Below are 12413 nucleotides of genomic sequence, written 5' to 3'. Positions count from 1 at the left end.
TGGAACCTTTCATAGAAGGTTCTGGGTATAACCCATTATGTTCTTGGTAGAACCCTTTGGTACGGTTCCAGGTGGAACCTTCATAAATAGTTCTAACAGGAATCCAAGAAGGGTTCTCCTATTAGGTCAAGCTGGGGAACCTAAAAAGGTTCTAACAAGCACTTTTACTTCTAAGAGTGCAGGTATGTCCTGGGGTGTGGCACAACCTCAGTGTTTGCTTAACACCCATAAGTACTAACACTGACTACTGTGGTTGCTTTATGGGGCTATAAAAGCAGTACAAGGGCTAATAATTTATCTGAGACTGAATGAAGTGATGGGGCAAACTGTCGCAGTAAGGAGTTGTGCCTCGCTGAGCCTCGAAGACAATCAAGACAACCACAAGTGACATCAAGAATCGGCAAGTGTAGGAAGTCAAAGTAATAAGCTTGAAAATAAACTCAAGTAAAATATAGAGAGATGAAAAATCTACCTGAATACAATAACAATCTATTTTTACTTTCTTACTTCAAAACACTGCAAACCATGCACATGAGAGCATTAAATAGTGTTATGAGGTATGTCCTGGGGTGTGGCACAACCTCAAGGGTTTCCGAAACACCCATATTTGCTAACACTGACTGCTGTGATTGCTTTATGGGGCTAGAAAAGCAATACAAGGGCAAATAATTTAACTGAGACTGAATGAAGTGATAGGGCAAACTGTTATCTGCACGTGTTGCTGCACTGATTAAATCAGTGCATTTTCATTTCCCAGGGCAATGTACGCACATCATTTGGCCCTCAAGGACCGGAGTTTGAGACCTATGCTCTACATACATTTAAAGCCACAATGCACTATATGCTTTTTGCTTGAAAGCAAACACTCACAGTGAGGTCCTGATTGCCTGGATTGGCCACGGTGACGGAACCCTTCAGCCACGATGTACTCTGGGGACCAGTTTTCGTCCACAGTTCTTCGACACTATTTGGCCTCTTCGCCAGCAGCCTCAGCACATAGGTCTTGTCCGAGCCATACATGTAATATCGGAACTGGACGCAGATCTGTGCAGCCGTGTCTAAGTACGTGGGACTCAGCAGACGAATCTTACCCCCGTTAGCCACGTTGTCACATTCCTGGTAGATGTAGAATCCGTCTGGGAAAGAAAATGGATTGGATGTTTTTCACAAGTGATTTTAGTGTTGACCGCCGATGAGGTGCAACACTGACTTCCATCGGGGTAATCTCCCGGAGGACCCGTGTGAGGTGTCGGGGTTGGGCCTTTGTGTCGGATCCAGTCGGCATCATCTGCCAAGTCCTGGGTGAAGCTGCAGAATGGCTCGCTATTGTTGTTAAAGTTGCAAAACGTCAGCACTCGAGCTGGGGAGACTGAGGGGTATCACAAAAAAAAAAAGGGCTTGACCAGGGTCGGGAAAGGGTACATGAAGAGTACATGAAAACAAACAACCTTGCATCCAGCCATTTTGTACAGCGCTAGTCTACTTTTGAGTTAAGTTTCACCTCAGACAATAAACAACCTCCATTGTTTCCCTGGATTAACAACAGGCCTAATCCAGAGAGCAATTTTTCTTCGATTGATACTTTATTCTTGGCCATCCATCCATTAGTGAGCTCATGTGTACACATTTTTTCCCACTATAACACGGTCATTCACACCCTTGCTGATATGCTGTTTTTATTGTAGAACCGTCTGTTGAAGAAATCCACACAATACTGCAAAAATCTGTGGTTTATCGTGATTTTTAGTTAGGGGTCTTTAAAATTGTATTTCAATCAATTTAAATGGTGTAGATTTAAATTATATCGCAGATTTTACTCTGCAACATCTAAAATAGTAGTTTTTATGAATTACGTCTGTCGTCATAGGATAGCAATCGTCGTCATGTGCTAAATTAGAGTGTTGGTGCTAATAAAACTCGTGCTTTATCTTACCATTGTTGGTCGGCAGGCTCCCGAGGCTGAAAAAGAAAGACGTAGATCAATCATTAGACATGTCACACCTAAATGTGACTCATTTACTCTCGAGGCACACCTATATTTAATGAACAAATTTATAGGAAATCTCTTTTTATTCCTGAATGCCTGGATGCATAACATTTTACTTCACAATCAGATATAAAGAAAGAAAGAAAGAAAGAAAGAAAGAAAGAAAGAAAGAAAGAAAGACTGTATCAACAAAAAATATGTGAAATGTTCGGAAATGAAATGTTCGGAAAATGGATGGATTACACTACAGTGTAAGTTATCCTTTTAATACTGTTTTGATATATATTTTATATAACACTGTAACCATAATTGTAACAAAATATACAAGATTAGTTGAGTGGAATTTTATTTTTATAACAAATAATTACGCATTACTGGTGTATCATTACTAAACATTGGTGAAATTTAATATTAATAAAATAAATTGTGTTTTAATATCGCTCTCAGAGCGTAACACCAGTAATCATTTCTAAAACAGTTGCAGTAAAGTATAACCCTGTAATCATAATTATGAAAATATAAAATTTAGGGCAACGAAATTTGGATTTTTGACAAATAGGAAAAAACAAGTGTTAAAAGTTAATACTTTTTTTTTTTTTTTTTTAAAGTTAATACTGTGTTCGAAAATTACTTACCTCTGAGGATGATTTTATCTTATTTTTTTAACAGTTATTTCGCATTAACAATTTACAGTTTGGGACTCACCTCTGCTGCTTTGTCAGTGTGCACATCCATAAGAGTAAAATAGGGAATCGCATTGCATCCATGGCTAACTGAACAGTTAGCAGAGGGATGAGAAAGGAAGGACACAGTGGGGGACTTTATATATCCACATACAGTACTGTACTTATACTGTGACCGGCTATTGGGTGGATATTGTACTGTATACTGTGACTGTTGCAAAACATGTAAATAAGTAACAGTGTGTGTGGATACCAGGCAGCAATTAGCTGATAAATCAAAAACGAAAACGAAAATTTTAACTACACAATCCAGCACAATCTTAGCACAAACAAATGGACCCATTTCGTGTCAGTTTCTCAATAAATGGGGGGCTGGGTGAACTCTGCATGACCTAAAAAATAATTTCTAATAACTGCAAAACAGCACAAACATAACTTTTTATGGCACAAACCAGCACACAACTTCACGCACATCAACTTCTTCCGTGAGCATTTATTTTTATTTTTTGCAGGTTTAATGCTCTTAATGTGGCGAAATTTCTTATGGATTGAAGTATAAAATGTGTGCTTTTATGGAGACGATTCTTTATAAATAGGTCGGAAACAATTGAGATCTGTCGCGAAAACAATACATGTTTTTAACTGAAAAGTGTGTTCCGCTTTAAAGCTCATACCCGAGTACTATAAACCACTGTGAATTGTTTTGCAACGGGACAAGACAAGAAAAAAGTGTTTTCTGCTCAAGTTGTTCTCATCTTCCAAGGACGTGCATGTCACCATTTAAAACGTCATCCATCTGTCTTCGTCCTTATCCTTACTAGGGTCCTTAGTTGTGCTTTTAAAATATGACCATGTGGGGACACATTCCAGCAGGCATATTTAACACTTACCTTGCCTGAAATTGCATCCCCATGCATCTCTGGTCAGGATGCTCACTTACTCCTAATAGGCCCCTGGGTGTCCCCTGAAAAGCACGTGAGGATTGGACAAACAGAAATGGATTCGGGTTGCAATCTCAGGCAAGATGGATTGCTAACCCTATCTATTTCTACACTGTCCCCAGCTCATTCGATACTAGTTTATGTGCATGACTTTACACACAAAGTTTACCCGTTTATAATCAAATGTAAATATGTTACTTCATTCAAAATGGCCAATAATAACAATAGCAACAGCACTCATACTTTATATATATATTACATAAATAAAACAATATTTTAATCAACACATTGTTTTCGAAAATAAAGTTAACAAAATATTTGTTTTCACAAAAAATAAAATAAATAAAATATAAAATAATGAAGTGTCCAACTGTCAGGTGAATCATTCACATGCAGGGCACTGGCCTTGAAATCAGGAGTCGCAACACACCCATGGTAAAACACATGTCACAGCGAATCTTATAAGAAATAGAAAGTGAAATGTAAAAGTAATCTAGGCACAATCTATAATCTTTTGGGAGCCATAGTCATGTGCAATAGTACTTTCACAGCAGCTATGATTAGAAGTAGTACATTTATAAATTCAATTGAACTTTATTTATAAAGCACTTTAAAACAAGCATTGCTGTACACAAAGTGCTGTACACAGGTGTGCCCCTGGCGGAACCCAGGAGCAAAACCAGATGGAAACCATGCCCATATGAAAACCCACATGGGGCCCAACTGGACATGTTGGCTGGGTCGTTATGAAATTTCAACTTTTACTCCATTTAACGTTGATTTAATTTCAACAATATCACCACTTTTTGAACTTTTAGATTTTGCATGCTTACCCAAAGATGTTTATCGTTATTCTCCTCCAACCCACAAGTATGATACAGGTTGCTGAGATCATCTGTTGAAGGCCCAGCCTGCCAGTTTCACTCAGGAAAAGGCACTTTTTAAATACAGGATTTAAACAAATAAACTCCGGCAGGGGGGAGGAGTTGAGTCGTAAGCAGACTTATTGGACGATATGACTAACATTTGGTTGGGTCTTCCCCCCTTTTAAGGAGAACTGAAATGGTAGCCCGAGTCATGGATGTTGGAAGTTTCTTTTGTTTTAGGGCTTCACTATAGACTAAACATAATAAAGGAGTTAGCTTATTGGCAAAAGTCTTATAGAACTCTATCGGGTACCCATTAGGGCCCGGTGCCTTAAAATTCTTCATAGATTTGATGGCTTTCCCTATCTCAATTTATATTATTGTCATTAATTCATTTTTTTTTTTATCTTGAGAGTATTCTCGAAAGACGATTGGCTTTACACAAATAAGACAATAATTCTAAAAATTACGATTTCCTGTAATTTTATGAGTTACACTATTTTGGTCGTAATTTATTGATGTACAATTCTTTTCAACAAGTATTTTACTTTGTTGTACACATTTCATTGCTTGGTACAATATTTTTGTTGGATTTTTATTGTATACTATAAATCAATGTGTGATCCCCCTCCCCCCACCCCCCTTCTGAAACGTATCTCGGCAAATTGTATATAAAAGAAACCCAATAATTTTTACTTGAAATAATTGTTTTGACACAATTTAAATCCCAGCTAAGTCTTTCATCTACATAAAAAGTACAGTTCATTAAAGAGCTTAAAAATCAACTTTGAGTTTTTATTTAATTCACAAAAAGAAAGTACAGAAAAGTACTTGTCATTGTTTCCAGTTACATTTTTTTGACTGCATAAGTTAACAAAGCAACACAAAAAGAGGAGTACATAGAACATTGACCAAAACTCCTCCATTCCATTTCATTTGTACTGAGGAATAAACTGAAAATCACACAATTACAATAACAGAAAAAAAGAATAGCATTAATATCACATAGTTGTCATGTTGTTCTTTGTCGTTTCATCCATATTCTCATAGGGGACACCTACAAAGAGAAAAATCTATCAGCTAATATATGTTTTTCTATGTATATACATTTATTTTATTGAATAAAAAAAAAATTAAAATGGTAATTACACCCTAATCATCACTTCTGAATGCACAAGTTGATTTTACTTAGATTGGAAATTAATTGAATAGAATCATCAGTGTAATATTAATAATGATCACATAAATGATTTTATTAGATTAAAAAAAAGGTTAAAATTGGGTTAAATGCTAAGATAAAGTGTATTCAATCATGTGGTTTATTAATTAAAAATGAATGCAAGCCCTTTATTTGATTAGAGAGTGAAATAGTGTTGTTACTTACTGGTTGATGTCATTCGCATCTCGTTGTCTTTCCTCTTCTTTTCCCTGTGAGCACATTGACAGTGACTTGCATTAAACATGACATTTTACCCATTTGCGTTTTAGAAAAATACGTAATCTCAGACAAATCAATAAGTAAAGAAAGAGGGGGAGAAACTAAACAGTTTTCTTCCCATCGCCGTGCTCTCACCTGTTGTGAGACAATGGCAATCACATAAAGGTCTGACCCGGAAATAAAAAAAATTATGTTGTTGCTAACCTTTATTATTGTGGGAATGCATATGTTGTTGCTAACCTCCCACATAATACACATAATACGATTTACACCGCTCAAATTTCAACTTGCTGAGAAAATTCACACCTTTCAGGGTATATATAGTCTGACTCCACATTATTTACAGTACTCGCACAATTTAATGTTAAATATCAACTTTTCCCCATTCAGTTTCAATGGGTCTGACACTGAATTTTTTCAGTCCCACTTTCCACGGACACTTCCATACATACAACTGACCATCATTACCGGCTCTCTGATACTGCTCAGTGGCGCAGTTGGGAGAGTGCATTGTACAGTAACCAGGAGGTCGCAGGTTCAAATCCACTTCCGACTGTACGTTGCAAATGTATCTGTAGCAATTATGCTAAGTGATAAGTTGTCAGTTTTCCCGGAGTCTTATTTGTGCAAAATGTACTTTAATACATTTAATTATAAAACTACTTTTTTTTTGTGGGTACTAATTATCAAATCTTGTTTGCAATCAATGGCCCACAATTTGTGCGAGTATTTTGTAGTATAGAAAATCTTAATTCTGACAGGAAACTAAAGGTGTTCATACAAACCTGTTGGGGTGTACTCATTTATGCTGAGCACTGTACATATAAAAAAAATACATTTTGAGAATTATTTCAAACTATAAAATATACATCATTTTTATTTGAATTGACATAAAAGGATTCCATATGTTTTCAACCTTCATTGCTAGGGTACAAAAGGAAACACACATGCACACACAAACATGTAAAACGTGACTCACTTGTTGACGCTTTTGCAGACGCACACAACCGTGATCACGATGACAATGACGACAGCGACTGACACCAGCACCGCAATAAGGATGATCCATTTGGTTTCTGGAAAGACACGTTTCATATTTTTTCAACCCCAAAATTGCCACGTACAAAAAAAAACTAGCATTACCTCTTTGTGGCTTTTCTTACCATTACAATTAGAAATTTCTTTTCATAAAAATAAAATGATCATATTGCACTTTCACCTTTTATCCCGTAAGTGATCCAACTTTTCTCATGATAATGTTTCTTCATAATTCTCATTCCAATATATTCCAACATTCTTGTCAATTTGACTATCGCATATGATTAAAATCCTGACTTTTTCATTGCAATAAGGCACCAATTCCAATACGTAAGTTCTTGAGTTAGTTCTTACCAAGTCCTTCGTTGCCCGTAATCTCATCCTGGCAGTTGAAGCCCTCGAAGCCTGGGGCACAGGCGCACGAGTAAGAGGCGTTGTTGATGTCATTACACGTTCCTCCATTCAGACAGGGATTGCTGAGACATGGACTCGCTGAAACACAACAAGTGCAGAACCATCTTTTTTAATTAACTCATTCACTCCCAGCCATTTTCACTGAAGCTTCCGGCTGTTTTGTTGGATTTTGACTGATTTTGCAAGGCCCACAGAATATTCTCTTCTATTGCTATAAAAACATGGAACACACGAAAAGAAAGATTAGAGTCTCTGTTTTCATCAGGAAAAAAAGTACATTTGTATCAGTTTCCGTTTTGCAGCAATTTGCATTAGAATATAGCATTATTTCGGCCATATTCAAAAAGAGCTTGCTGCAACATGGCCCTGGCTGATCTCTTATACTTTGTTGCCACCTGCTGGCCACAATAACTACATTGCTTTAAGCCACCTCTTCATGTCACAAGCTGCATCAAAGCCGTCTGTATGCTCTTGCATTAAAAAAAAACAAAAAACGTGTAAACACATTTTTGAGAGGGAAGGAGAAAGTGTTAAAACATTTTTACGCATTTTTGGGATTGAATGATTTAAACATGAATTTTTTTTTTTCATATTTTAGAGCCACATATTTTAAAATTAATTTGACCTAAAATTTTAATTAAAATCTTTCTGTAACATTGCAAGATTTTTGTTTAAAGTGTTGATTATTTTTTTTTATTATTCTCATAAATGTGAAACTTTATCCTCAGAAAACATTCATTTTTCATCCAAAATTTATACTTCTATAACAGTGAACATTTTTGTTCAATTAAAATGACAACCCTTTATCCAAACGTGATTTTATCATCCTAAAATTATACGTGACTTTATGATCAATTGTTTAAAAGATCAAAAATGTCAGCTAAAATGACAAATGTATTTTAATAATTGTAATACGCGCACACTCTTGAAAAAAATAACTTTTTTTTTTCAAAAGTATACAACCAATCATAACTATTATAAAATATTACTACATTATTTTTATTATATCACACTGGTATTTTACGACATCAAATGGTGACACTGTGGGAGTTGCTTTTTTAGCTTTGTACAATTAAGACTTTTTTTCCAAATATTAACATTTTATTCATAAAAAAACAACAACTTTATTCTCATTGTTTTAAAGTCAGCTAAAATTATTACATTAGCGCTTAAATTCCAATTTGTTAATTCTGATCAAATTGCAATACTTTTTCTCTAAATATTTTGGTTTCATTCCAAAAAATTTACAACCTAAATCTTGGAAATCATGGGCATTTTCCTTATCAAATATTGACAAAATATTCCAACATTTTTGTAATGCGCTTTTTTTGTATGCATATTTCCGCTCGCACCTCTGTGGCAGTCCCGTCTGTAGTTGTAAATGGCGCAGACGTAGCCCTCCTGACAGCTTTTGGCTTGGCACACGGCGCCGGTGGTGGTGCATTCGCAGGCCTGGGCGCAATCTTCGGTTACGAAAGTCTCCTTCAGCTGTGCGGCAGCCATAGAAAAAAAAAAAAGATGACGAATAAAGTCAATCTCATTGCACCACTTTGTGGTTTCAAAAATCGGGAGTTAAAAAAAATCAAATATTAGAAAAGTCGTCCAGGAAAAATGTAATCAGTGTAAGTCCTCACCGGGTAGTATCTGTTGAGGAAGCTGCAGCCGCATTGCGCGTACGGCACGCAGCCGCCCTCGCTCATGACGAAGCCGGGCGCGCACTGGCATCCCTCCACGCAGGAGGCGGCGGCGCACTCGGAAGGCGCTGCCAGATCGGCGCATGAGGCCGGGCACGGAGACATGCACGGCGTGTACGTGCTGTTGCCTTCGCATGACAGCACTGAGACACAAATGAAAATGAAGATTGTAACAATAGAAGTGTTATGTTTGTCATAGTACAACAAAACAGGTTATTTTATTATATCCGAAGTTTCTTACCACAGCCAAGCTGTTGTCTCCAGGGCCCCAGCGTGACTCCGGCATCCTGGCAGGCAGTGGCGTAAGCGTCGTAGCTGGCACAGCGCAGCTCTTCGCTGCCCTGCTCGGCACACATGTCAAATATGCAGTCCCTGGGTTGAAAATAAAAAACAGAGTGACTTAAGGTTTGCAAAAACTCAAGATTGGAATCATGTTTCGAAACATGGTTTGAATCATGTAAGATTCAATGTTAGAATGAAGTTGGAATTAGGGCTGTGCAATTAATTGAAATTCAATTACAATTTAAATTATTACACTCAACAATGACAAAATCAGCATAATCATAAAAAAAAGATTATTAATACTAATTTTGGTTTCTATTTATACATTTACACCTTTTTAATTTTAAAATCATTAATTTAATAAATTTTGTTTCATTTTGTTATTAGGAACTTTCATAATTACTGTATAGTGTTTCAAAGACTTTTATGTGTCTTAATATTTTTTTTTATTTGTTTTTTACGCTTAAACATTCTATAGTTTTATACCAAAAAATAAATGATTGTCCTACTGCACTCCAACTTCAAGTTTTTGCCAACAAAAATAAATAAATAAATATATATTATTATGAATATATATTATTATAAATTATGTTTGGTCCAACAGGAACTTGCATAATTATAGTGTTTCTATTTCTATAATATACGTTTAAATGCTTAAACATTTTGTTTTGTCCCAAAAAAAATAATAAATGATCGTCCTCCTGCACAGTGCAGAAGCTGCTCTCCAACTTCAAGATTTTGCCAACATAAATAAATAAATAAATAAATAAATAAATACATAAATACATAAATAAATAAATAAATAAATAAATAAACAAATAAACAAATAAACAAACAAACAAACAAACAAACAAACAAATAAATAAATAAATAAATAATAAATAGTATAAATTCTCTTTGGTCAGCAATATAGATAATTATAGTGTTTCTATTTATTTATTTTTTTTATGTTTTTAAATGCTTAAACATTTTCTTGTTTTGTACCCAAAAATAATCATTTGAATAATAGTGATTTTCGAGGGGCCCAAGTTGGAATCATAGTGAGAATTATTTTATAAATATGTTGGATTCATGGTTGTGGTCATGGACTCACTCGTAGTAAGTGGTAGGTGGTAGGACGGTGTGGCAGGAGGCGAAAAGCCCGGCGGCTTCTGTAAGAGCGCCGCACACGGCGGTACTGCTGTAGTCGGCCAGTTGGGCATCGGAGCAGTCGGACGTGTCGAACCCTGAATCTGGATCCATTTCCACTTCGCGCCTGAACGTCACACAAACAGCCAAACACAATTTTGTTGTAAGGAGTGACACAAAATAGCCTGTCACGGTAACCTTTGGTTTCCATGATAAACTATAACTTCATCTGGTAATTAATTTTTTCCTCTCATTATATCCCAGTTTAATATATTATTCTATAAAATTGCAACTCATTTTTTCTCAATATTACAATCTATCAAGACATTCATAACTTTTTCCCTCATAATGTGACTAATTCATTTTGGCAAATGATACAATTTTTTCACATCTCTTATAAAATGTACCAGTCAACGGTTGTGATTATACCTGTGAACGTGGACGGCGCTGGGAGCTATTTGGGCACGCTGGGGAGCATCCGCCAGTCGGTCAGTGACCCTCCAGCTTTCTCCGAAGGCATTCAGGTCCCTGATGACCTCCCCATCTGGCTTCATGTACTCGTTTCTGCGGATGCCGTCGTAGTTGCCACACAACCCTCTGACAGCGTTTTTGTATGTGCTTGGTAGGATTATCTCTGGATGTGTTCATGTGGGAAAGTGATTTAAAAAAAAATCCAACGAGAGATAACAGCTCATCGAGGCTCCTTTACCTCCTCGACTTCTGCCGTCAAAACGCACTATGAGTCCGAAGTCGGTGGCAAGCTGAACCTGCCTGGAGTTCATGGTGATGAGTAAACCATCAACCGGACTCAGAGGGAGTGAAACCCTTTCCCCGTTCACCTGTGGAACAAAAAAACTCAATTTACAAATGTCTTGGAATTCTACCATTTTTTTCTCATATATTTATCTATTTCGTAAATCTTCCAGTTTTCTTTTTTCAATCATAAAATTATATCGTTATAAAGTAACTTCACCACTTTTTTCCCAGTGCTTCCTCATAATATTCTGATTAATTTTGTAATGCTATCACTTTTTTCTATGACAACATTAATTAGTAAATGCAGCTTTTTTTTTTTTTTTTACGTAAAATTAGAATTTCATCTAGTAAACCATTTTAGTTTCACACTTTCTAAGTGGCAAAATTACAATTTATGTACCGGTAATAAATTAAAAAAGGCAAATGTATCTAATAACTACTTTTCTTCTCTTAACGTGGCTTTATTCTCTTTTACAATGTTATTTACTCAAAAACCTCAACTTGAAGATTTGTAATTTTTTTTTCTCATATTATAATTATACTCTTAGAAAAATTGCAGCTGCTCTGATAACGACCTCGTAATATTGTGATTTTACTCTTGATTTATTCTCATAAAACGCAGTTTCTGTTAACTTCATAACTAAATTTATATAACCTGTTAACTTTACAACTACGGCGAATGAATCTGCTAACATTGGCTTTTTGCCCTCGTTGTTTTTATGACTCATGAAAGCATGTCACAGATTAGGAAATACCAAATCTCAATGATACAAACGCAGCGTACCAGAACTTGCTTCCCCTGCAAGAAGCGTACGTCGACACCATAGACATCGACAAAGAGCTGGTCCAGGAAGGACACCCTCTTGTTTCCGCCTCGGCGGATGTTCTTGCCCCTGACCCTCAGGGAGGGCAGCGAGCTCTGCGGCTGCTGGTAGTCCGCCGTCAGGATGTACGTGTAAGGGCCCTGGAAGTGGTGTGTGAAACCGTCGAAAGTTCGGTAGTGAGGATCTCCCGCCACGCTGCACTTGTCGAATTCTGCAAAAGGATTCAAGAAAAAAAAAAATTGTTACTTTATCCTTGAAAAATCTAACTGTCTTATGTTATAATATTGTGACTTTATCTTGTAAAATTATTTTATTTCATGACTTTGGGATTGTATTCCTACTTTCTCTGTCTACAATACTTC

General features: G+C 36.3%; 1 protein-coding gene across 5 annotated transcripts in view; it reads right to left on the bottom strand.

The window, feature by feature from the left end:
* Positions 1-5258: 5258 nt before the first annotated feature.
* LOC144004351 (IgGFc-binding protein-like) overlaps positions 5259-12413 on the bottom strand; it is a 42856-nt gene continuing 35701 nt past the window's right edge. For all 5 annotated transcript variants that reach the window (XM_077501550.1, XM_077501553.1, XM_077501551.1 and 2 more), the window contains 11 exons: positions 12012-12262; positions 11181-11310; positions 10901-11105; positions 10437-10598; positions 9303-9433; positions 9002-9204; positions 8720-8855; positions 7308-7445; positions 6895-6991; positions 5862-5905; positions 5259-5534 (listed from right to left, as the gene is read on the bottom strand). In XM_077501550.1, coding sequence (XP_077357676.1) covers positions 5479-5534; positions 5862-5905; positions 6895-6991; positions 7308-7445; positions 8720-8855; positions 9002-9204; positions 9303-9433; positions 10437-10598; positions 10901-11105; positions 11181-11310; positions 12012-12262 — 1553 coding nt within the window. In that variant the 3' untranslated portion in view covers positions 5259-5478. The remainder of the gene's footprint in view (positions 5535-5861; positions 5906-6894; positions 6992-7307; positions 7446-8719; positions 8856-9001; positions 9205-9302; positions 9434-10436; positions 10599-10900; positions 11106-11180; positions 11311-12011; positions 12263-12413) is intronic.

Source organism: Festucalex cinctus, chromosome 16, assembly GCF_051991245.1.
Source record: "Festucalex cinctus isolate MCC-2025b chromosome 16, RoL_Fcin_1.0, whole genome shotgun sequence".
NCBI classification, from domain to species: domain Eukaryota; kingdom Metazoa; phylum Chordata; class Actinopteri; order Syngnathiformes; family Syngnathidae; genus Festucalex; species Festucalex cinctus.
The sequence above is the reverse complement of the archived record's forward strand: the minus strand, read 5'-3'. Positions and strand labels throughout refer to the sequence as shown.